This window comes from Bemisia tabaci, chromosome 5 (genome assembly GCF_918797505.1).
Source record: "Bemisia tabaci chromosome 5, PGI_BMITA_v3".
NCBI lineage: Eukaryota > Metazoa > Arthropoda > Insecta > Hemiptera > Aleyrodidae > Bemisia > Bemisia tabaci.
The window spans coordinates 7,913,121-7,939,889 of record NC_092797.1 but is presented as its reverse complement, the minus strand read 5'-3'; the positions used below and the strand labels follow the sequence as shown (position 1 = coordinate 7,939,889).

The 26,769-nt window shown below is 41.1% G+C and overlaps 1 protein-coding gene across 4 annotated transcripts in view; it reads right to left on the bottom strand.

Moving 5' to 3' along the window:
- The window catches only part of LOC109034861 (uncharacterized), a 391,518-nt gene that overhangs the window by 301,977 nt on the left and 62,772 nt on the right, over window positions 1-26,769 (bottom strand). For all 4 annotated transcript variants that reach the window (XM_072300241.1, XM_072300243.1, XM_072300242.1 and 1 more), the window contains exon 2: window positions 5,196-5,972. In XM_072300241.1, the coding sequence (XP_072156342.1) occupies window positions 5,196-5,201 (6 nt within the window). In that variant the 5' untranslated portion in view covers window positions 5,202-5,972. The remainder of the gene's footprint in view (window positions 1-5,195; window positions 5,973-26,769) is intronic.

The window sequence follows — 26,769 nt, the reverse complement described above, 5'->3', positions numbered from 1 at the left end:
TCACCTCTTGACAGTGAAGAGACATACGGGACGAAATAGGTGAGAGTCATCCTCGAATTCCGACGTCAACTTAAACAAAACCCAGGACTTCTGCGCTGTTGCCAAATTTCGTTGCCCCTCTAACGTAAAGACGTACCTCAATTTTTACCGGTAGCGTGGCGTGCTTTGCGATATACCGATTGATATGCCATTTAAACCTATGGAAAAGGATCGATAAACAGGGTGTTCGCAGTGATCATTTTAATATTAGATTCTTTATCATAGGCTTAAATGGCAGAACAATCGATACATCGCAATTCACGCCACGCTACTAATTTCAACGTGGGTACTGTTTCACGTAAAAAGTCATGCTTTCTACGGCTCCTGCTGAAATTGATACACGCACTAGAAAAGCTACAGGTGAGATTCTGTTGTGTTAAAGAGTTCGGCTACGGCCGAATTGTAGAAAATCGTTGTTTCTCCGCATTCTAAAATTGAATTTTAATGGATTTTTTTTGCGGATGAAATTTTTAAAATTAATTTTGATTTTAATCCTAATCCTGGTTGACCCACTTGGTTGCCTTCTTTGCACCGATAAAAATCGTTCCTCTATGCCGATTTTTATCCCTAGTAGAAATTTGGTGACGTCGGAATGTTTACACACATGTTTCCCCTTAGCACGGCTGGATAAAATGTATTTTTGAGAAGCCGTATATACTTTGTAAGAATCTAAGCAATGCAATCGGGTGAGGTGAAAGTAAAGTTCGGAAACAAATGAAAATTCAGGATTTGCGTAATGCGTCTTTTTAAAGCTTGCAACGCTTGGATGGGACGACCCTTCTCATGAAATGCTCACCTGTGGTGTATTATCGGTTTTAAAAGCGGGGAGCTTAAGCAAACGCATATTCAATACGTAGACTGTGAAATTAAGAGTGTATTTCAGACTTCCCTGATGCGCTCATCGTGATTTTAAAGTCATTTTCTGTAAAAAATAACTTTCCTCTTGGCTGCAGCTGAAGTTTACAACAGGCCCATGGCTCAACTCTTTGGTGCAGAGTTTCTAAAATATCAACAGAAAAACTACCAAACCATACGTATCTCAATCGCCGCACACTTTCTGCCATACTTAATTTTTTAAATGAAAAACTACTCAACGTCGTTCCTTGAAAACAATCCGTGATTTTTCCTCTTTGTGCGGAGAAAACTCTGTGACAATTTCAAGGAATTATATTGATTTGGTCTCCTTCAAAAAAAATAAAATGTGAGCGGAGCTTTTTAAACACCACCAAAGAGATAAGTGGTCTAGCAGTTTCATCGTCGATATAAGGCCTGGATACACGCTGAAATTTCCGTCAATTTCCGATCAAAATGATGACAAAAATGGCGGTCGAGATTTATCCAAATAATTGTTATCTAAAATTAATTAAAACAGCGTGTTGCTTGAAATATGCATGAAATAAGCGCGGTTGTGTGGAAATCAGATGACGGATGAGACCTGAAGTTCCATCATCTACCTTCAAATTGCAGGCCGTAAAAATTGATGGTAGCTGGTGCGCACCAGTCACTATTTGATCGGAAATTGATGAAAATTTGAGCGTGCATTCAGGCCTATACTATCTCTGAGCACGGTGCAGTGGGTCGGTGCACTGGAAAAAAAAAAAAAAAACCACATTGGATCTAGAGTCCAGACTCTTGAAAACATTGACAAGAAAAAATACTCTTGATTCAATCAGATATAAGCTTAAATCAAAAGGAAATCCGCTCAAATTAAGAGGCTTGGTTCTTGATTTAAGCAAAAATCCGATTGAATCAAGAGTATTTTTTCTTGTCGATGTTTTTAAGAGTCTGGACTCTAGATCCAATGTTTTTTTTTTTCCAGTGTGGTGCAAGAGATCAGTTTTTCGATGCGCAGTCCTGTGACGCCACTCGGATACTCGGATCCAGTCCAGTCAACACGACGACGAGGAGCGTTTATCCAGTCATGTTGGAGCAATTACGCACTCCGGTCGAAAAGGGATTTGGCATTGCAGCTCGAAAAGACAAGGCTGCACGCCGATGCCGCCAGGCCTCGTAGCGCCACCGTATAGACAATAGCGCGAAAATGAGATCTCGGCGCATACGCCAAACTGCCAAATTTACTCATGTCCCTTGGCACATATAAGACTTGCGTAAGGTTTACGTAACCCAACGCCATGTCGAAAAGGTTCCTTCAGCTCAGAACGCATCATTAGGAACGAGAAAGATTTCTGTATCCTCTGTATCTGCTGTATTGATACATGCATTCGATCTACACTAAAATAGTGTCCATATTGATTGATTGATTGATTGGATGAAAATGAACATTAAGATAATTGGACCACAATTTGCAATTAATTTTTTAAACAACATACCGACTTCGTTTTGCTATTTTAAAGTACAATTTCTGGCTAATCCGTGAAACATTTATGCACATGGGGAACCTAATGGTACATACGTTATTTCTAAAATGAGCCAAACATTTTTGTTCCGAATTGCCAAAAGTGGTCAATGTGTACCATTTGTTTCCCTGTTTAGATAGATGTTGATCTATGAGCCAGACATTTTAGTTCCTCATTGCAAAATGCAGTCCATTTCAACTGCCCACAAATGGACTGCATTTTGCAATTTGGAACTATAAATTCTGACTCATCTGAAAAAACACTTATGTGCATAGGGGAAACTAATGGCGCATACGTTCTTTTTAAACCGGGCCAGAATTTATAGTTCCAAATTGCAAAATGCAATCCAAATCGTCGCTTCGTCCCTCTGACGTAAGGATGTATCTCTATTTCGACATGAGCCGTAGAAAGCATAGAGTTATTCGACGAACAGGGCTCATGTGGAAATCGAGGTACGCCCTAACGTCGGAGGGGCGACGCAATTATGGTTGGAAAGCCAATTATTGCGTTAAAAATTGGCAACGCTTACCCAATGAAGGTCTTCTGTGAATCAACGATGACTTAAAATATGAAATAGTTCACGACTATCCTAACAAATTGTATGCATGTGATTGTGATGTGTGAATTTCTGCGAAACTATTGCCTGTGACAAATCGACGGCTAAAGTGCGAGACCACATACCTATACATTTGCGACGTTGCAAACCTCCTGTCATATTTCATTTTTTCTGCGCTAAACAGCTAGGTTGACGTAATTTCTGGCAAACTTCCTTGACTTTTTTTTCTGTTGTGGCCCAATATTCAAACTATAAAGTTTGCTTGTTTCCCCTCGAAAAAGTACAATAATCGCTGAGGCTTTTGAAACACCACAATGGAAGTACGTGGTTTCGACCTTAGCCATACTGCCGTGCTAAGGAAGAACGCCGTATGAACATTCGAGAGTCGTCAAATTTCCTCCGATAAAATGTTCACTTTTTAGGAATTTTATGAATATTTTTCCTTGAAATTTTCAGGAGCTTTAGATGAAATTGCGAGCCAAATTATCTGAAAATTTTGAAGGAAAATTTTCATAAGTTTACTGGGAAATCCGTATTTTATCAAAAGAAATTTGGCAACGCCTGAAGGTTCATACGGCGCTTTTCCTTAACGCGGCAGCATACTGCTGCGCTAAGGAAAAACGCCGTATGAACATTCGAGAGTTGCCAAAGAGCTTGATGCAAAAACGGCTTTTTTCGCCCCCCCTCTGGAAGTTCTTCAGACTTTGTCTATTAATTACTCATACTTGAGCGCTTCTTTTCCCAAATTTTCAGACCCCCAAAAAATTTTGGGGGGGAGCTAGGGGGGGTGGAAGTCAAAACCTGTGAACCTCGATATCTCTTGAACAAAGAAAGATATCGAGGTCCGGTTTGGACGAAAAATCGTCTAAAATTGCACACTTTAAGATTCTAAAGGTCGAAATCCCGATATCACATTTTTAAGTCAACATATGTGCTTTTTTCCAGTTTTTAGGTGTAGAAAGTTTCTTTTAAACAAAAAATTTACAAAGATCTCAATTTTTTATTTGAACCAAAACCAGTTTTTTAAATTGTTCGTCTTTTTCCGCATCCAACGAGTGGTCCATTAAGCTGGGGAACCAAACGGTTCCGGAGTTGTGATCGATTGAAGTTTCCGCTCAACGCGCGCCGACCGATTTTCGCGTGCAAAAAAGTCGGATTTGACTGTTATTAGATCAGATTGAATGTTCAAACTGAGCAAAATGCTTTATTAGGGACTCTTGAGGGTCGCTGAGTTCAGAAATTACAGATACTTCCAAATAATTTACGTTTTTAAAATTACAGCTCCGCAGCGCTATTTTAGAGGCCCACTGAGCGGCCGGCCGGCCGCTCAGTGGTCCTGTCCGAAGCTCCAATTTAAAAAACGTGAATTTTTTGGAAGTATCGGTAATTTCTGAACTCAGCGACCCTCAAGAGTCCCTAATAAAGCATTTTGCTCAGTTTGAACATTCAATCTGATCTAATAACAGTCAAATCCGACTTTTTTGCACGCGAAAATCGGTCGGCGCGCGTTGAGCGGAAACTTCAATCGATCACAACTCCGGAACCGTTTGGTTCCCCAGCTTAATGGACCACTCGTTGGATGCGGAAAAAGACGAACAATTTAAAAAACTGGTTTTGGTTCAAATAAAAAATTGAGATCTTTGTAAATTTTTTGTTTAAAAGAAACTTTCTACACCTAAAAACTGGAAAAAAGCACATATGTTGACTTAAAAATGTGATATCGGGATTTCGACCTTTAGAATCTTAAAGTGTGCAATTTTAGACGATTTTTCGTCCAAACCGGACCTCGATATCTTTCTTTGTTCAAGAGATATCGAGGTTCACAGGTTTTGACTTCCACCCCCCCTAGCTCCCCCCCAAAATTTTTTGGGGGTCTGAAAATTTGGGAAAAGAAGCGCTCAAGTATGAGTAATTAATAGACAAAGTCTGAAGAACTTCCAGAGGGGGGGCGAAAAAAGCCGTTTTTGCATCAAGCTCTTTACCGTGATAACACATGTATTTTTGACAATATTCGTGCATATTTTTCCTTGAAATTTTCAGATATTTTAGATTAAATTACGTTCAAAATTATCTGAAATTTTTGGAAAATAATATTCATAATATTCCCAGTAAATTTGGTCTATATCGGAGGAAACTTGGCAACGTCTGAAGGTTCATACGGCGTTTTTCCTTAGCGCGGCAGCATAGATATATCGATCTCGATACTCCAGAAGAAGCATGCGAAAAGGAAGAGAGGATCTTACCTCCATGATGTTCGTGGTGCTGCCGATTGTCCTGGAGATGGTGCTGAAGCTCCCGGTGCTCGTGGTGATGGTGGAGGATGCAGTCGATGTCGGTGCAGTTCAACATGTTCGCGAGCGTCCGCGTCACCGATGGATCCAAGAACTAGTTCAAAATGACGTCACTAACTCCGACTATCGCATCCTCGAACTCGGAGATCGATTCGAAAGCGGAGCGGCCGGAAAAATCGAAACCTTTCTCTTCCTCGGGGTCTTGCCGATTCTCATCTCAGACGAGAGGGACGAGGGGGACTAAACAGCAGCGAAATTCACCCGGTGGAAAAACCTCGTCACGCCCATCAGAAACGCGTCAAACTCATTTAAAAACTAATCGAAATAAATTAGAATAAATTAAGATACATTAAATTAAATTAAATTATGTGCAGACTAAGCTTTCGTGGAAGTTGAGGAGAGTTCGCGGCCTATCGGGGACGCTGCGGAGAGATTCGGGATCGCCTACGAGATTTTCCATTTAGCGGTCATAAACGGTGGATTCGCCGTTGAAATCGGTCGAAAACGGTGGATTCGTCGTTGATTTTGCGGCGCAGGCTACTCGTGGGACTCGGGCGGAAGACGATGCGAGCCGCGGTGCATTTTTGCGCGGGTAATCGCGGTTGTGGAAGTGCGTCACCGATAGCACGAGCGGTGACGCGCGGCGCGAATGGGATTCGGCTGGGCACCTCGCGGGCCCCGGACCACCGAGACACTCTTCCGAGGGCTGAACGCACTCCGCGATCGCACCTGGAACAAACAAATTGAAACGAAATTAAAATACTGTAATGGAATGGTAAAATATGGCTGTCAGAAAAAAATGGATGGATTGTGAGTCTAAAATATCGATGGAGTTACTGCAGAAATGCGTACCTATGCTTGCGGCGCACAGTGGATCGAGTCAATAATAGCGGTCGGACAAAATTCGGAAACTTTAAACGCTTATAACTCCGCTTATACGGAACTTTGAGGTTCTGAAAGTGGTTTCATTGGTTTTCTCATCAAATTTTCTTCGAGAAACACCCCTTAAAATTTAAAATATAACGAATTATACATCAAAATATGCAGTCTTAGTCAAAAAATTCACGTCCCACCTCTCTGATTGACTCGATCCACCAAAAATTCAAATTGAAACCGCTATCTGACCACAATTTGTGTGGTAGCATTTGATCGAAATCTTGATACTTCTTCACTTCCGATTAGATCCATAGATAGATAGATCCATTTTGATACCAAAAATTCAAATCGAAACTGCTATCTGACCACAATTTATGTGTTAGCATTTGGTCGAAATCTTGATACTTCTTCACTTCCGATTAGATCCATAGATAGATAGATCCATTTTAATGCCAAAAATTCAAATCGAAACCACTACCTTACCACAATTTGTGTGTTAGCATTTGGTCGATACCTTGATGCCTGTTCACTCCCGGTGTAAATGCCTACGATCATAGCACTCCCGGACAAAAACGACGCATTTCCAAGTTCGCACAGGAAACATTCCTCATTTCATAGATTGCGAAGTGGAGCGTGGTAAGAAACCGTTTGGTGAGCTTGTTTCTTAGAACTCGGTTCGATCGACGCGGCCGGCTTTCTCTGGTTGAAGAACCGAAGAGACCTGTCAAGTCGGTCATCTCGGTTCAGCCGGCGAGTTCGGTTCGTTTGCCCGCAGCCCGCGGTCCGTGCACGAACCTACCCTACGACAACATTTGCACGGCAGTCAAAAGTGAGACGCCTGGTGATGTATGTCCTGCTCGCGCCAAGTCAACCCAACGCAATTTAATCAAATCAGAGGTGGTCCGTCCCGACAGAATCTATCGACTTCCAGGTTGCCGCACTTGGCGGCAATGGAGTTTATGCAAGCATTGGAGATTTTCAATGAAGCTCTCGCCTTCCTTAGAGATTTACGATTTGATCAGATATACTAGAGTAAAATTTTGCGTGAAAAACGATGCCACCACTGATTTTTATGAAACGAGGGGCTTTTCTTCCAAGGACTTTTATTCTTCAAGAGGACCAGAGTAAGGAGAAGGATGTGGTCGGAACACGTTGACCGAATACAGGGCCGGATTAAAGGGGTGGCCACATGGGCCGCGGCCCATGGCGGCAAAATTAGGGGGCGGCTAATTTTGCAATTTTTTTTACATGCAGGTACAAAAATTCAGAGAAATATTACAAACAAGAAAAGGTGACAAAATCTCTTATTTCTCGAGAGTTCATTAATTTCTAATTTTGTCGTATTTCGGCGATACGAAAGACTGCGCAGCTTTAGTTGAGTTAAGAGAGAAACCAAACACGTAGTTTGGCCTGGAGCGGCGCGGCGCAAAGAGAAATGATGACGAGGACTTGGGATGAAAAGGAGAAGCCCTCGACGCGGCGGTCGGCATGTACCACATATTAGCGCCTACGAGACTGCATGAATACTTCACGCATTGCGTCAAACACAGTACGGTCAACAGCGGTCGGCGCGGCGTGAAACGCACAGTGCCTACAAGACTACATGGATACTTCACGCGTTGCGCCAAACACAGTGTGGTCAGCGCGACACTTCGCGCCGTGCCGCGCTGACTTTTCGACTTCTAACTTTCTTAACTTTTAACTTACCGCTTTGTATATCGATTGAAATAATCAGCCCGCTGGGTGAATGACGTGGATTAGTTCAGTGGCGTGGCGTGCTTAGCGATACAACGCATGTATTTTAGAAGATCAGATACTTAGGTCGTACCTCAAATGATACATATTCATTTAAGAAGCCAAAGATATTCTCATGCTCAGTTCACTCAGTAGTTTTTTCTTAAAAATGCATTTTACGCAATGTGCCAGTTGCGCTGGTCACAGAATTGTGTTTTGATGATAAATTCTGGTAGATTAGCTAAAAGTATTAAGATCTGTCCGAACCGCAACTTTCTACGTTCAATATTAATCGAGATATCACCCTTTGAAAAGTTGGGTTTTTGACGTCATCCACCGCAGTAGTGACACCCTTGGTTTCTTCCACCTTAGTTTCATCAGTGGTGTGACGAACATTTGCAATGGTTATTCAACTTCGATGAAAGCAAGGTAGAAGCAACCAAAGGTATCCCTACCGCGGCGGATGACTTCAAAAACCCTACTTTTCAAAGGGCGCTACCTCGGTTAATACTAAACGTAGAAAGTTGCTGTTTGGACGGATTTGAATATTCTTTGCTAATCTACAAAAATCAAGCATCAAAACACGATTTTGTGACCAGCGCAACTGACCCATTCCAGACTCCTGCAAATTCCCCATTTGCTAACCCATTAGCAGCCGATTCAACTCAGGAATTAAGTATTTATGAAGGGTACACCATAACATTGTGACGGCTTCAGCGGAGCGTTTTCGAGCCAAGGCGCTCCAATTAGGATGGAGCGACTGAATGGTGGCTTTCAGCCAAACGCCGGCCGCGACGGCTAAGACAGTGTGGCGCCACGCTGGGATTATGCACAACTGGATTGAGATTTACGACACGACCGGCACCGGCCTATGAGCAGAGTCAGTATTCGTTCACAACCCTATCATTATCAACTTCATGGTCTTTCGTTCGGCGGGTCTACTGCCGTGTTACAGAGAGATAGACGTAAACAGAGTCCAGGATGGGCCTCGAGACACATTGGATCATGTTCTAATCGTGGCTCATGCAGAAATGCACTTACATCTTTTTCTCTATCACGGCAGCTCACAATTCTGCTGAGGAAAAACGGCGTATGAACATTCGGATGTTGCAAAATTTTGAAATAATCACACAATAAGAATAAGTAACCGACATTGAGTGTTAAAATGGAGAGTGAAACACACAGTAAACTAAACGTACACTGGAATAAAAAACACATTGGATCTAGAGTCCAGACTCTTAAAAACATTGACAAGAAAAAATACTCTTGATTCAATCGGATTTTTGCTTGTATCAAAACAATATCCGCTTAAATTAAGAGGCTTGTTTCTTGATTTAAGCTAGATTCTGATTGAATCATGAGTACTTTTCCTTGTCGATGTTTTAAAGAGTCTGGACTCTAGATCCAATGTGTGTGTGTTTTTTTCCAGTGTACAATTAATATATTTTTATTAGTTTTTGGGGGGTTTTATTGATGAAATATGTTGGTATTTTGGTAAGTAATTGTCACTGTGTGTTAAAATAGCGGGTAAAACACAGAGTAACCTAAATGTGCGGTTGATTTTTTTTTATTCGTTTTTTGGAGGTTATATTGATCAAATGTTTTGGTTGATTTGTAACCCCGTTAAGACTCAAGCGCAAGTGACGAGATTCGAGCTTGAATCGCACTGATTACAGTATAGTGCAATACGCTAGCCCCTCACTAGCAGCAACCAATTTTGTGGTCAATTTAACCGAGAATGTGGTCGATCGACCAGGTCCTTTTCGTTGATCTGACCGCAACGAAAGCAACTCAAAATGACCTAAAGGAACCACGAACACGAAATTTTTCAACTGAGCCTTTCCGCAGAAAGGTATGAATATTTTTCCTTGAAATTTTCAGACCCATCCGAATGAAATTCTCCGCAAAATTAGAAGAAAAATATTCAGAAGTTCCTCCGAAAATTCATTTTTATCGAAAACAGTTTGGCAACTCCAGGATGCTCATGTGACGTTTTTTCTTGGCCTGGTGGTGCCCGGTGCATGTAGGGGCTTCAACGACGATCTTATCTCATTACGTTATAAACTTCTGAACCCGAAAAAGTTGCATCATATCCTGAAGTTACTGCTTACTCCGGACTGATACAATTATTTTATAATGGGTCAGTTCTACGAGTTACGGAAACATGTTTTATGGTAGCAGATTAAAGAGAAGCGAAAAATGGTAAGACTTAAGTAAACGTAAAGTTTCTCCGTCCATTATTCACCACCCTTGCCTTTTTGGAAAAGCCAGTCACATTGCGGTGGTTGATGCCACGGTATTCTCTTCGTTCGATTGGTGTTGTCCGCCTGGTGGTCAGTGCAACTCAGCAACCACTAATGGCAATTACATTCTTGACATCGAGTTTTGCTCCAAATTCGGCTCGTATACACCCAGTAAACGATTACACTAAAGAAGCAGATTTCGACTAATTTACCTAACTCCCTTCAAGACAGAGCCATAACTGCGCAAAAAATGTGCTTATTTTCAAATGAGCAGTAGTGAGTCCTGATTACTTTATGAGAGCACGGGAAAGATAGAGAAAAGGATGGACGGGGCGAAAAAGACGTGGAAGAAGGAGAAGAGGAAGAAGAAAGAAAGGAAGGAGAGGAGAATGAAGTAGTGGAAGAATAATAATAAGTAGCGAAAGAATAGGAACGTATAATAGAAAAGTTGGATACGTCGAAACGCGTGATACAATTATTTCAACTTCCATGTAGGTAAAATTGCATATTCACGAAATGAAGGAGAACTCTTTCCGGCTCACCCGGAGACTTTAAGGTAGAGTAGAACAGTTGAATGGGGCGAAAGACGTGATACAAATACTTTGACTTCCGAGGGGATAAAATTGCATATCCACAAAACGAAGGAGAGAACGGTGTTCCATATCATCTTAACCAGATACGGTTCGTCAAACCCGATTTTCAGTTGATGTGACCAAACGGTCGGTTTGTTTAAGTGAACCTGTGGGGTTCCAGGAGACAATCATTAGATAAGTAACGCTTTTACCTATGAACACAGAGTGGTTCAATATTAACACTAAGTACGAGCCGGTCGATTCCTAAACCCATACGTAGACAATCCCCTCATGAACCCTGAGCTCCAACGAACAGCACACATTCCAGGGTCCACGAGATAATGAAGAGTCAAATCCTCCAATTAGCGCAGAGTAGCTTCCATCCTAACACTACATACAAATCGGTCGTGCCTAAGCCCACCAAGTCAATCTCCTCATGAACCCTGAGCTCCAACGGGCCGCATACATTCCAAGGCTCTTGAGGGGAAAGAAAAGTCCGGTTCTTCAATTAAAACAGAATAGCATCAAGAGTAACACTAGGTACAGATCTGTCGATGCTGAATTCGAACAAGTTAATCTTCTCATGGACCCTGCGCTCCAAGACACAACTCACATTCCAGGGTTCATGAGGTAATGGAAAAATGCGGCCTTTCAATTAACGCAGAATAGCTTCCATAACACTGCATACAAATAAATTGGTCGATGCTATAATCTATCAACTCAATCTCTTGATGAGCCCTGAGCTCCATAAGACAGCATACGTTCCAGGGTCCATGAGGTGATAGAAAAGTCAAGTCTTTCAAGTAACCCAGAGTAGCGTCACACTATTAACACTACATACAAATTGGCCGATGCCAAAACCCAACAAGTCAATCTTCTCATGAACCCTGTGCTCCACAACACAGCATACGTTCCAGGGTCCATGAGGTGGTAGAAAAGTCTAGTCTTGCATGTAACACAGAGTAGCGTCACCATTAACACTACATACAAATTGGCCGATGCTAAAACCCACCAAGTCAATCTCCTCATGAACCCTGTGCTCCATAAAACAGCATACACTCCAGGGTTCATGAGATAATGGAAAAGTCCGGTTTTTACTTGGACCGATTCATGTAACCCTTGCCCTCGTTTCCAGGTGTCTGAGTCGGACTCGGCGCGAGCTCGGCCGGACAAGTCGTTCGTAGGAGAGGAAAAAAGTTGAAACCGTACAGCGGCGCCAGACTGGGCGCGGCTCCGGCGGCCGGCCCCGGGAAACCCTCTTTAAATCGGCACAACTCGACAGCGGCGCCTCAACTGGAATGGTGGCTCGGGCTCAAGCTCGGCAAAGGGCAGTGGAGCTTTAACCTTGTAAGTTATAGTAGTGAGACTTTATTGAGGACACTCTTTGACAGTCGCCGTTCCTCCTTCCACCCTCCCCCGCCCCCCTCCCCCTCCCCTCGCGGGCGTCGTCGCGTCAATCGGTCTGCCCGGCCACTTTGGTTCTTATGTCACCGATCCTTCGTTCCGATCCGTTCCGTTCCGTTCCCAGCCCTCCTCTGTTTTTCTCCAGTTCCTTCGTCCGCGTTCATCCTCCGGTAAGAAGACTCGAGTACCTATGTACGGGAGGGTATTGCCATCTCTGTGCCGCTCTCTGATTGGTTCATCAGTTTTAGGCTATCATTGAGCTCCAGAGTTGGCCCAATGTAAATAAACTAGACCCATAGGAACACGTGTTATCGGCTGAGAAATGAATGCTAATCGCACCCAAAGGTTCACTGGAAAAAAAAACACATTGGATCTAGAGTCCAGACTCTTGAAAACATTGACAAGAAAAAGGACTCTTGATTCAATCAGATTTAAGCTTAAATCAAAAGGAAATCCGCTCAAATTAAGAGGCTTGGTTCTTGATTTAAGTAAGAATCCGATTGAATCAAGAGTATTTTTTCTTGTCGATGTTTTTAAGAGTCCGGACTCTAGATACAATGTGTTTTTTTCCAGTGTTGATTTTCGGCAAAAATATCCATCACAGTTCGATCCGAACTCAATTCACAAGTTGGATATAGAAAAATTTCTATAACATCCAAAATCACGTCTAGAACTTTATAGAATTTTGTCGTCATCTGGTTTGTTTACATTGGGCCAAGCTAGGAGCGGAGGGGTTGGGGTTTGTTTACGTTGGGCCAACTTTGGGGCTCCATGATAGCCGACCAATCAGGGAGCGGCACACTTTTTCTGTGGTTAAATGATTGGGATGGCAAGACTCTCCCGTATACAGGTACTCTAAGGAGGACCCAGGAGATACTTCACCACTAAACTATAACTTATACAACAGAATGATCCGTGGTCAAACCGCGAGACTGCAGGAACGTGTTTTGCGGGTCAAAATAAGACTTCTTTATTCCATAAAAGTTGTTCAAACGGTGCTTTTTGAGGGTAGCCCCCCCCCCTCCATCAAAGTTCTGAGAAATAAAAATATTTTACCAGCATTTTGGAAACGGTAATGCATTGAAGCTCATGGAAATTGGTTTGCTTTCATAAGTTGAGATACGCTTAATTCATTAGTGAGTAGTGACATTAGAAAAATCGAAAAGTCAATTAGAACTGGGGTTTCGGGAGAAGGTCTTAGATTTAGGAACGCGAATATTCTGGAGGGATTGAAATTAGTGATCCCTGAGACTGAAATGATACATTAACTTCGAGAAGACGTAGAATCAGAAATATTCTTGGTATCTTTAGCTTAACAAATTATAAATATGGCGTATGGTTACTGGCAGTTTCAGTTACAGTCAACTAGACAACATTTTGCAATAAGGAACCACAATTTATAGCTCATCCATGGAATTCCCTATCTGTATGGGGAAAATAATGGCATATATGTTGTTTCTAAAATGAGCCAGATACTAGAGTTCCTAATTACAAAATGTAGCCCACAGTTATGATTAAATGCTGGCCGTACCAAGTCGAAAAACAAATCCCTCCAATCAAAATTCAGTTAATTTATTGCTTGAGGCACACTCACGTACAAATTATTCGGATTTCTTTCTTTTTTCCTCGCAACCAAAGGCTGGTATCAAACTTTAGTGTCAAAGTATCAGTTGTGAGAGTCTAAAATCGACAATTAAGACATAAAATACGAGAATGTAAGACATTGCACCGCTGACGAGTATTTTAATGAAGTCATTTGCGCTCGGTACGGAGCAAACTAATTTATTATAACAAGTCAGGCGCTTTACACAATCGTTTAGGTCGAAACTTCCGAGCGACTGGTACACCTACCCACGAGGTATTCGAAATTATTTGCACTCGAAGGTGACTGGGGCCCAGCCAAAAAATCCGCGAGATCGCATCGGGATTGGGTTTGGGGCCTCTGGGGTTTGGAGATTGTTCGATCAGCCTCGCCGAGACACAATAGGTTACCTCGGATTTAAAAAGGGTTTTCGGGGTCAAGGAGAAGGGATGCTCGACTAATCGACGGCTCCTTTTCCTCTTGTTCCCTCATACATCACTTAACTTTAGTCTGACGGGCTCAGACGATGGGACTCCTAACAAATCATTTTATCTCAGATGGATAATTTTCAATTGGCCCGAGTTCATCAGGAAGGAACCAAAACATATTAAGTTGAAACTGAGAAAAAGAGGTTTGAAGTTTTATTCCTACATAAGGCCCAATATTGAAAATAAACTTTAACCCCTTTTTTCATAAACTAATTTTTGTTTTTTGACTTTCAGTTTTTAGCAGGAGAAAATATACGGCTAGTAGAACTCAAAAACATTCTTAACTCAATATTTTCGAAAATGAGGGTTGGTTCTTTTCTGATAAACTCGGTCCAATTAGGAACTGCAATTTCTGGCTCATCCATAAAAACACTGATGTGCATAGGCAATAAATGGTCAATACGTTGTATCTAGACCGATCCATAAGTTGTTCTTCTTAAGAAATTGCAAAATACAGTCCACATACATGAAGGAACGTAACTCCATTCTAACGGATGTCTCAATGTTAAACGCGAATATTTTCAGAATTGATTTTTGGGATCGCTACGAAATAAGGCTTTTTTGTTCGATTCCCGATTGGAACGATTTCACCAAGAATTTCCATCTTCAGAGTCACGGCCCCTCTGAAACTCCCCTTAATATACAATTTTGGTGTTTTTTTTTTTTTTTTTTTTTTTTTTTTTTTTTTTTTTTTTTTTTGGCCAGAAATGTGTTCAACGAGAAAAATGGCATACAAACGGGCAATTTCCATGCATATCCATTCATAAAATTATCGCCACAATGCAGAAAACAAACCAACACCGTGAGGGGCTGGGGCTCTAAAACAGGGGATTTTTTAAAAAAACACTATGGAACAAAAAGGTCTTATTGTGATCCCAAGAATCGACTCTGAAAGCATTCGCATGAAACTTTGAGACAGCTTTAATAGACGCAAAATTCACTTAAACGATTCAGTTTTTTACAAGAATGTTACCGTGCTATTTCTGGCCTGATATCTTAATTCCAAGTAGGTCAATATTCTCGAGTAAGCAGAAGAAGAATCAGTAAAATTCTCAGTGAGAATTGCTCGATAGTTTCCTTATAGATATGTAATTTGCGACTGGAAATTTTGTAACGTTGAAAGTTAGTTACGTTTTTCCGTAGAAAAACGGTAAAATGTCAGATGAGGACAAATTGGAAATTGGAGGGAAGAGATGAGGAAAAATAAAAAGATATAAGAGAGAGGATAAAGAGGAAGAAAAGAAAGAGGATGAATATGAGGAAGAAGAGTAGATCGATGAACAGAAAGGAGATCTCTCCTCCCCTGGAAAAATTGAAGTTCGAAGAGGGTCGAGAGAAAACTATTTTCTGAAACAATCCTTTCTGCTCAAGACGGCTGAGAACAGGCTGTTAGTAAATTTTTATAGGCTCCCTTAATGGCTTCATATTGAATTTCAGACTAACTCTCGGCGAATAATTAATTAAGAGACGACAGTTGGCAAGAAATTAGCAGTTTCCTTCTTCTTATTCTTCCTTTCCTTGCCCCAACCACCGAGTCTTGCGACAGATCATGTCTTGTGAGGTTACCGTTACCTTTACGGGCGCAGTCCGATTCAGGAGAAATATCTCTTAAAAAAACCAACAGTTGAACTGGAAGTTGGCAAAGTTCATGCCATAAACGAGCGATGGTTATTTCACTCATAGCCTTCGGACTCCTTCATCTCTAATCCAAGTTCGCTCGGAGACTGAAAAAATAACCGCACGATGAGAAGCCAAAGAAATAAAAGAGTGATCCGAACATTTACAAGTTTCCGTGACGGTACTGGAAATCCTGCTCGGATAGGATATAGGACGCGTTTTCTAATGATAGCATAAGGTAAACAAATTGTCCATAAAATTGTTGTTAGTCCTGTCGATATCATTAAACGGGCCTTTGAGTAGACACTAAACAAACATCTTGGCTTCCTTTTCCTCTCATTTGGGTGCAGGTCAAACTATCATTACTGAATTGGACTGCATTTTGCAATTTTGAACTATAAATTCTAGCCCGGCTTAAAAACAACGTATGTGCCATTAGTTTCCCTATGCACGTAAGTGTTTTTCCAGATGAGCCAGAATTTATAGTTCCAAATTGCAAAATGCAGTCCAATTATCCTTAAACCGAGTGAGGAAAACACTGCCGTGCCAAGGAAAAACGCCGTATGAGCCTTCAGACATTGCCAAATCTTCTTTCACAAATCATGTATTTTCCAGAATACTTGTTAACATTTTTCTTCCAATTTTTCCGATGATTTTTTTCGTATTTTGATCTAAAGTGTCCGCAAAATTTAATGAAAATTATTCATAACTTCTTTCAAAAATGAATATTTTCTTATGGTAAAATTTGGCAACATTCGAATGGTTGTGGGGTGTTTTTCTTTAGCGTGGTAGAACAATTTTTAAACTACTCAATTTTGTGAGATTCAACTACTTCCCGTCGATAAAGTTGTGGAAAGGATATGCGGGTTTTTATGCGATCATAATATTTGAGAGCAAAACGTAATTTACTGTGTGCAAAAGAGCAATGGCCATGGTGTTCTCACCTTCTGCTTACTTCAAGCTCACATTTGCCCATCGATAAAACAGAAAATGTATATTATTATGGACCCATGGAAATATTTTCGAAAGAGGCTGATGATGTGAAAATCAAACGAAAAACACCTCATGACAATCACAAAACTTTTTTTGTTGCGTAACAAGGAATACAATTACTCTCAACGCATTTTTGAATAATTTTAGACCCGAAAGTGTTGATAATGAAAAAGCATCATTACCTAATGTTTCGGCGACTCGATATTCTTAAAACTGGTTCCCGAGGAGAGGGGGAGGAGGGATTTTAACAGTTTAGCATTCTGCGACATTAGCGCGAATGAAAAGGAAAGAGTTGACAGACAAAAGTTTAGTTTTAATGAGCTTTTGAGAAATCGGATGGGAGTCGCAGTCGTCGAGTGCCGCCGCCGTGCCTGACAGATAATAAAAAGAGCGAGACAATGAAACGAAATTTCGCTGTAGGTGTACAATTGATCATTCGCGAAACCGGTCAGGTGATTCGATAAGACAAGATAGATGCGCGTATGAAAGTAGAGATCTGCAAAGACATAACTTGAGAAAAGTTGGATTGATGAGAGGTGGGCCCGCACGAGCCTGCTGGGTTGCCAAATTGCATCGCGAAGGAAATATTCAAGCAAGCGCAGATGAATTATTTGCAAGAAGGTGATCAATCACACAGAGAAATTCAGTGAGGCTCTACTTCCATCCAACCCGAAGGTAATGAACATTCAGATACTTTGCTGAAAAATTTCAGAGTTTTCAGAATTCTTAAAAGGTTTGATTGGGGAATTACTTCTAAATCATTTGGCCCTTGAACATAAAGTGTGGGCATGAGTGCGTGAGAAAACTACATCGACGAACTGTAATCAACTTAAAAGTGAGCTAATTGATGTCTCCCAGAGCAAGCAACTATTCAAGCGCCTGTGCTGTGCTGATTGCCGGAACGAAAAATTGCAGGCGTTTTATGAAGGGACGGTTTTTACATATAATTCCAGTTTTGCTAATCACATCCCTCTGATTTTTGCAAGTTGTGTAGCGTAAAGTTTGAGTTCGATGATCGGCAGTATTTTCTCCCATTCATTGGCCATGGTTTTTACTTAGGTTGTCAGTATCTATATTTTTTTAAAATATGCTTCCACCAGAATTTTTCATTTAACTCTCCCGCCAGACAATGAATTCGCTGTGTCTTCATTATGATCATTATAAAACAAAAAAACAAATTCAAAATATATATGCGATTGAGGTAATACTGCTGACCGTTACGTTAACATTGCGCAGTTTACGTTAAAAAGCTACATCAATAGCTCAACTATTGTTTCTTCAGCCATAATTCGGCGAATCTGTGCATTAACTACCGAAAGTAATTTTTCCACCATAGGGAGGAAAACAGTTCCAGGTCTTTAAAATAAGTTATCTGTAACTCAGACGACTAATTTTTTTCCATGGTTGAAACACATAAAACCTTGGAAGGTTAATAATGTAAACGAACAAAAACCTTCGGGAAATAGCAGGAATAGAAAGACATGGTGGGGCATGTCTCCGAGGAGACTTGAACGCAGAGTAGAAAAGTAGGAGCCCTCAAGAGGAGACCAGTAGAGGGGTTCGCTTTGTCATTTATCGATCGATCTGCCATTTAAACCTACCGAAAGGATCGATAAACGGGGTGTTCGCAACAAACACCTTAATAATCGATTCTTTACCATAGCTGCAAATGGGAAAATATCGATAATCGATCATTCACACCTCGCCACTGGTGCGTTTCATGTTCCTCACGTCAGCCATGTCAATGCAGAACAGCACGGAAAAAATTAAATTGCTGATTGAACAATTCAATTGCTAAAAAAGTGACTGCAATGTTTCAACATAGATTTTACGACAAAAAAATGCTACTTAAACCACTATTATAAGCTAATTTAACCATGGGAGCGGTTAAAGTAGCATTTTTGTGTTGTGAAGTCTACATTGAAACATTGCAGTCACTTTTTTTAGCATAAATGAATTGTTAAATCAGAAATTTAATTTTTTCCGGGAGTGCTGCAGGCGTAATCTACAGCAATGCATTTTTTCGGGGTTTCGCGTTAATCCAATAAAACTTAGCGTTTGCAGAAATGTCGCAGATGATCGAACTTGGCCAATCAACAGGCAATCCGGCGCTAACGGAATGCTACAGACAAATCTATAACTTCCAAAAATCTTCCTCCACGAAAAGCCTGCAATTTCTCGTGTAGGCAATTGGCACAGAATAGAAGTACGAATAGTTGCTTCGTCTCGGGTGTGAACAGAAAACACATTTCTGCGTGCTTGAGCCGTGTGTGGTTAGCTCGTACTTTTTGCATTTCGAAGCACACGTGGAAATGAACACAGATTCACCCTTTTGTAAACGCCGCCAATGTTCATTCAGGGCAAAGTTGTAATTATGAAATCCACTCAAGATTCATAAAAACTGAGGAGCTTGAAAGACAAGGCGCATAAGTGCACTCTTTGCAATTTTGAGAAATTCGTGTTTGAAGTTTCAAAATTACATGAATCTTTTTGGCGGAGAGGATTTTCAAACTGACATTTTGATGCTTGAAAATTGAAATTTGAGAGCGAATTTTTCACAGAATATGAATTGTGACTATTTCTACTAGAAATCATTCATATCTTAATTTCCCTAAAAATTGCAATTATGCGCCTTGTCCTCCGAGCCCCTCAATTATCCTTTTCATGATGCTACATGTCAAGAATTTCCTCAAACCTCCCTGAATCGCAATGTAAACCATATGGGGTCTCTTAAAGAGAGGGGCCGATTGAGAAACGACTATACAATACGCCCTTATTAAACCCATTTTTCAGTGTAAGCCTATTGAAATCGAAGATTATTTCGACGGAATGGCAACGTGGGAGGGTGCGCCTGCTCCCGTGGCCGCCTGTCACCCGGCTGGCGAGGTGCGCGGCGCGTCGCACAGTGGATCCAGTCAATCAGAGAGGTCGGACAAGAAATATTTAACTAAAACTGCAAATTTTGATGTTAATTTCGTCACATTTCGAATTATAAGGGGTGCTTCAGCAAGAAAATTTCACGAGAAAACCATTGAAACCGCTTTCAGAGCTTCAAAATTTTGTATAGACGGAGTTATAAGCGTTGAAAGTTTACAAATTTTCTCCGACCTTTCCTATCGCCTCGAGCCACTGTGCGTCGGTTCGTCCGAGCGGACTTCCTCACGCCGGCGACGGAGTCGCGAGGAAGAGGAAGAGCCGAAGCCGAAACGACCATCGAGTTAACGACGCGCCGAGCCGAGCCAAGTCGCCGACGTCAACCGCCAAAGTGAACGGGCAGCCCGCCAAAATTTCAGCCACATCTCCCGAACTAGTTCACCGGCGACCGCTTGTCACCCCCACCCACTTACCGGGCTCTTATTCAACCCCCAGCAGGCCCGCCACATCCCATCTCGGGCCCTGGTACCAATTTTCTGGCCCGGGCCCCTAGCACAGGGGGGGGGGGGGGGGGGGGTCCGGGGGGCCTCCCCCGGGAAATTTTTGAAATTTTAAATCTATTTGGACGCATTATGAAGCTCTTATGATGGAGATTTTCCATCAATTTCTGCAGAATAATTACGCCTTTTTGTTTACTTTCAGCACCAAAAACTTTCGAATTGTTGCATTCAAAACATCTATAAATTTTCTTTTGAGGGGGCAGATGATAATTTTCAATTCTATGGGGAGCCGGGCCCCCGTGGACTCCCCTTTCGTACGTCTATGGCAAGGGAGTTAAGCCATTGAAGTCGAGGATGCCCAGAAAGGAGCCTCTTAGCATCCGACAACGGAAGAAAATGAAACACAGTTACTAAAAATATCATTCTACATATACTCAAAATCTTGAAAATCTCTAAAAAAGTAAGAAAAATTTTATAGTGCCCTAGCGTGTTTTTGAAACTTTATTCACCTTTTGCGGAATTTTCAGGGTAATTTGCTCACTTTTCCCTACGAGACAAGGGTTACACATGAATTCGCAGTGGTTTTTCACCTGCGTCACGGGCCCCTCCAGGGCCCGGGCCCCGGTACCAAGGACCCAGTATCCCCCCCCCTTGTGGCGGGCCTGCCCCCAGAGAAAACGCGGTGAACGACTTATCGGTGAGCCGCGAAAATACATCTGAATTACTTCAGGTATAAGAACTGAAATTTCAGATGTGTGATCCGACAGCTCGATCTAAAGTGTTCAGATGCTCAATCCGAAAACTTCAGAGATCCATATGACCCAAACTTCGGGTTCCACGCACGAAGTTTTTTCTTCGTGTAGCAACCCTGATGAAGTATTTGCTCCCTATCTATGCATGGAGAGTTTGACTGAATGTAGAGGTCGCCGTATAGGTTCCACGATTCCTTACGATCGGGGTTTTTTTCTCCGCGTGCCGTCTGATTATTGAAGTCGATAGACAAAGCGATGGACGAAGGAGACGAGGGAAAATGGAGTGATCCTACACGGAGAAAAAAACTTCGTGCGTGGGACTCGAAGTTGAGGTCATATGGATCTATGAAGTTTTCGGCTCACGTATTCGAAAACTTGAGGTCCAACTGCCGAAGCTCGGGTCAGACATCGAGGCACTTCGGTATGTACCGGAGTACCTCAGATGTGTGACCCCAACCCTTCGGTATGTATCGAAGTATTTCAAATATCTGACCCGAACTTCGGCAGCTGGATCTCAAGTTTTTAGAAACTTGATCCGAAAACCTCAGAGATCCATATGACCTCAACTTCGGGTCACACGCACGAAGTTTTTTTCTCCGTGTATAGGTTGAGAGGGATGGTTCTCGCGGACTATGGGAGGATGATGGACTAACTGCACCGCAATAAGCAGGGAGGAACCAAGCCACATCAGTTTATCGCTTGGCTGACAAAAGGGCGTGACTACACATTGAGATGAACCCGGGAAAGCGTTGAAATAAATGGACGACAGGGCTCATGGTGAAATGCAGTTACGCCTTTACGCCAGGAAGGCGACGAGCAATGGCCAAATTTAAGGGGTAATTTAACTTTTTACACGAAACGTAACTCCACTTTTTTCCCCACTTTTTCCACTCCCATCGAACATCGTTTTTCCCCACGGTATCAACACATTTATTCGCTCGCCGACAACGATGCAACGATGGCAACACAGAAAGGAACGAACTCTACATGTTGATGCTATGTGGACGTTCTTCCGAAGAACTAATGGAATCAACCGGGGCGGACTTATCGTCTATCAAGAAAATTGGTTCCTTCCTATTTTTAAAGCCAAACATAAGGAAAAACTTTCAAAAACCGCGATTGGGAACCGTTTTTTCCCTATGCTGCGCCGTGCTAGGGAAGAACGCCGTGTGAGCCTTCGGAGGCTGCTACAAGTTTCCTTCAATAAAAACTGAATTTACTGGGGAAATTGGGAATATTTGTTTCCAAAATTTTCAAACAATCTTGTGAGCAATTTAATCTAAAAAGTCAGAAAATTTCAAAGAAAAATGTGCATGAATGTCGTCAAAAAAACATGTGTTGCCAAGGGAAAGGCAACTCTCAAATGTTCATACGGCGTTTTCCCTTAACACGGCAGTATGGAATCAACACGTTTAGCTCGCGGACAACGATGCAACGATGGCAACGATGTCCTCGCACTTGAAAACAAAAATTCACTTTTGCTTGGTCACAAGTCACTGAACCACAGCTTTCGCTCTCGTTCTCATCCGGCGGTGACCAAAAAAATACGCCGTTCGGAATTCAAGTGCTGAGGGGCAAAAAAGATCTTGTGAAACTGGAGCAAGAGAGTCGATTATTAGATTGTTGCAGTTCCTTCCCTCTTCTCCAAATTAAAATCTTTTCCGTTTTAGTTCCTCAATCCGAAGTACTGTTAGCATTCTCTTGTTGGATCACATACCCATTGCTCAATTATTCATTTCTTTGCTTTACCACTAAGTCAGATAGCCATAAAGGCGTCTTTATTTTTTCAGTGACGATTGAGGCGTCTAGAACCAAAACCGGCAATCTTTGTTCTTCCGTGCTAAGGAAAAACGCCGTATAAACCTTCAGGCGTTACCAAATTTCCTTCGATAAATCCCGAATTTCCTGGTAAATTTTTGATAATTTTCCTTTCAATTTTTCGGATAATTTAGTTCGCAATTTTACCTAAAGATTCTGAAAATATAAAGGAAAAAAATTTAAAATTTTTCTAAAAAATAAACATTTTATCGAAGGATATTTGGCAACTCTCGAATGTTCATACGGCGTGCTTCCTTATAACGGCAGTATTGCCCTGTCTGAAAATTGTGCGATCATTATAATTTTAATACTTGAAGAACTTGAAGAACAAGAAAGGACCCATGTTCATGTTTTCTTGTGAATTTTCCGGTATCAAGCGAGAGACCTTAGAAAAATGGTAAAAACAGCTAAAAGTTTGGGTTGATCCTCGCAGAAAATTAATATGATTTCTAGACAGGGCATTGAAGATTGCCAGTTTTGGTTCCAGGCGCCTCGTTTATCCAAGTTATAAAACCAAAAAGACAGAAAAATATATATCGAATATGAAAAATGAATTAAAAATAAATCATACGATTACTAAGTCCTTTTCATATTCCTATACGGCTCACAAAAGAAAATTCTTCTACATTTTCAACAACATTGACCGGTCAATCGACAGCATTTAAAGCTAATCTTTGCCGCTTTAAACGTATTGTCTCAATTTTAATAAATGGAGTCTAGAGTGAAAAAATGCTGAATTAATAAGAGCTACTTTTGCCGGAGGCATGGATGGATTTCAATATTTTTTTCCTGTGCCATGACAAATGATACCAGAGGACACAGATGATTGATTGAACGGATTAGTCAAGAATCCACACTCCACAGATAGTCAATTCCGGTATCAAAATATTCGTAAGTTATATTAATGATGGATTTTCTCTTCGCGAGAGTTGAAAAGGTATAGGATATTCTAGAGTCCCTTTATACTGAGAGTCAAGACAATGTGAATCCATTTCTGATTGGTTCCCGTATTTTAGGCCTTCACAGTGTCACAAACGGGAATAAAGATTACATTTTCACCAATTGCAAAGATTATAATCTGGAATGGACCAGGGAATTACGGGCTCGGCAAGGAACAAACGGAATGAGAGGAGGAACGGAGAAAGGCATTTGAGAATGGGCCGATCAAAGATTACGAAAAACGTTCAATTTCTGTAATCTTTATTCCCGTTTGTGACATCCATGAGCCGAATTGTCTTGACTCTCAGTATAAAGGGACTCTAGGATATTCTCGACCCGAGGCACTTTTTTGTTCCTGAATTTTTGACGCCAGAGGAGCGACTATGCAATTGACACCAAGGGACCTAAACGACGTCACTCTATATGTTTGTGTTTTCGGAGAGAAACGTTTACACTTTCTGGTCTAATTGTTTAAATCTGCTCACATATGCCCTGACACGAACGGACGCAGGACGCTTTCAAAACTTCGAATGAGCGGGAGCACGCTGAAACAACTGATTCACTCTCGTGTCGCAACAGGGCAAAACATTTTCTCTGTCTCTGGTGTCTTCGTTAGTCACTCGTCCTAAGTTAAGTCGCAGCTGAAATGGAGCTGTTGCATGTTTCGTTGCATTTTGCAATAAGGAACCACTTTTCTGTTGGTCCCCAAACAAAAGAACGTAAATGCATTTCACTGTTGCACACATTTTACTAGCGAATTGCACTTATGCGGCACTATGTGAGGTTGCCACTTAATTATTGTGGAGGAGACCGAAGGTTGCACTTTAAGTGCGGCTTCAACACCTCCGGAATAGTTTCACGGTTTATCAATCATAGTGAGCGCTATGCAAATCAAATGGCAAAATTATGCCGTGAAAATTGAAGAGCTGGCGTTTTTCTCTGATGAAATAATTATACGTACGTGACCGCGAAAAACGGCACAAATTACGTTGATGTTCTAATTAATCTTCGTTACGAGTGACTGCGACTTGAAAAGTTGAAACCTGGGATGTGTAAAACATCTACTCGCCTAGTTTCGAAACCGCGTAAGTGTCGCGGTATCACGAACAGCGCTGCCTTGCTAAGGAAGAACGCCGTATGAACATCCGAGACTTGATATCTCCCTTGATAAAACATGTAATTTTGACGAAAATCATGCACATTTTTCTTTGAAATTTTCAAATATTTTATTTAGATTAAATTGTGTAAAAGATTGTCTGCAAATTTTGGAAAAAATTATGCGCAATTTTCTCAGTAAATTCGGTTTTTATCGAAGGAAACTTGGCAACGCCTGAAGGCTCCTACGGCGTTCTTCCTTAGCAGAGCGGGCGTCTGATCATTGAAAAAAGTGACTCAATTCATCAAGAAATATTCTTGAATTTGCTATTTGCTGTCAAGAAACCTTGATCAGGCAGAAAACATGTTTAAATCAAAAAGCCAACATACCTCAAGTAAATCCAAAAACCACATTTTTTAGAGTGTTTGTAAGGAATCCTTTGGATATTATGAGTAGGTAAGGTCTTCATAATTACGCACCGATGAATATCTTCCTTCAGAATTAACCTGATATTTTTTCAGGCTGGTGCTCGACCAAAATCGAAATACAATCGCTTAAATAATTATGTTGAAGTTCAAGGAGCTGAATCTTCCGAAAAATGTATTCTTTCGTTTCCAATTTCGATAAATGAGTGATACTTAATAGTCTTACAGAACATGTAATGACGGCAGAAAAGACAGCACAACCGTTGCCAACAAAAATTAACAAAAGCTTCGAAAACTGAAAACTCAATAAATAAGGCTCAAAAATACGCGCGATAAGTACACCTCGAGCTCGCATCAGTCACATCAGCAACCATTGATAATCCTGAACGAGTGAATGAGGAGATAGCACTTAAAAAGTTTCCGTGGGGCCCCTTGGAAGCATGTCCAACAAATGGCACTTAATCTTATTGCTCAATAAGTATCGGGATTACGTCTGGAGATTTACATATTAGTACACATTAGGCTGCAGGATTGACATCATGAGCTGTATTCATGAGCTTCTGACTGGCCAGCGACTGACCAGCAGCTGCGGACAGGATAAAGTCCTAAAAGGGAACATTTCAAAGGTCCTTATCGAGGTGACAATGCCATGAAGCGCCATTTTCAGGACAAAATTGATTGTTAACAATATTCTCACGGCTTCCACCATACTTGAATCCTTTATATTGCAAGTCTTTTGTTTTTTTTTTTTTTTTTTTTTTTTTTTTTTTTATTCAAAGAAAATAGTTATTACACGATTATTATAAATGGTACTCAAAAATCAGAAATTAACAATACACTTCAATAATCTTAAATGTAAGTAATTACAGTATAATTTATCTATTTTCTAAGAGACCGGAACCAGCCGTGGCTACTACTTCGGTTTGTGTGGGGGTTGGCATCCTATTATTTGTTACCTTATTTCTAGTTTCTAAAACTAACCTTATATATCTATATACCATGTTCCAATTTGCTTTTGTTTCCAACATGACCTTAATAACTGTCTCTTTTTTGATTTCGCGGTTCACAGCCGCCTGTACCGTATCTCTTTCCGAACGGAAATATATTGCAAGTTAAGACGGATATTTTTATAGCGATGGTGAGATATAGACAGAGGAGTGGTTTCGAGGGGTCTGAACCCCCCTTCCCCTCCATTAGTTTCTAAAAATTAGATAATTTCCTATGATTTTGTCGCTTTTCTATTTTTACACCTTTCGTGGGTAAAATTTTCCGTTTTGTGCACCGATCTCTCATGAGAGACTTCTGGCTTAGCCAGTTTATATATGAAGGGGATTGAGGAAGAATAAAAGTAAATTACAGACGAAATAATTAACATATTCAACGACAAAATGTGCATCAAATATCGCTTAAAAACAGGTTCAGACTTCACGTCTAACAAACAATTTAAATAGAAATTTCTCTGGTTCCTACTAAATTAAAGAATAGGATGCTTTTAATTAGGGTCAAGTTAATCTTAAATATTTTCCCATTATTTCCATTTTCATTCTTCCTTGTGAATGCAAAATATAAAATACGCTGGGAAAAGGGGCATATATTGCTCTGAGCCACTTTTC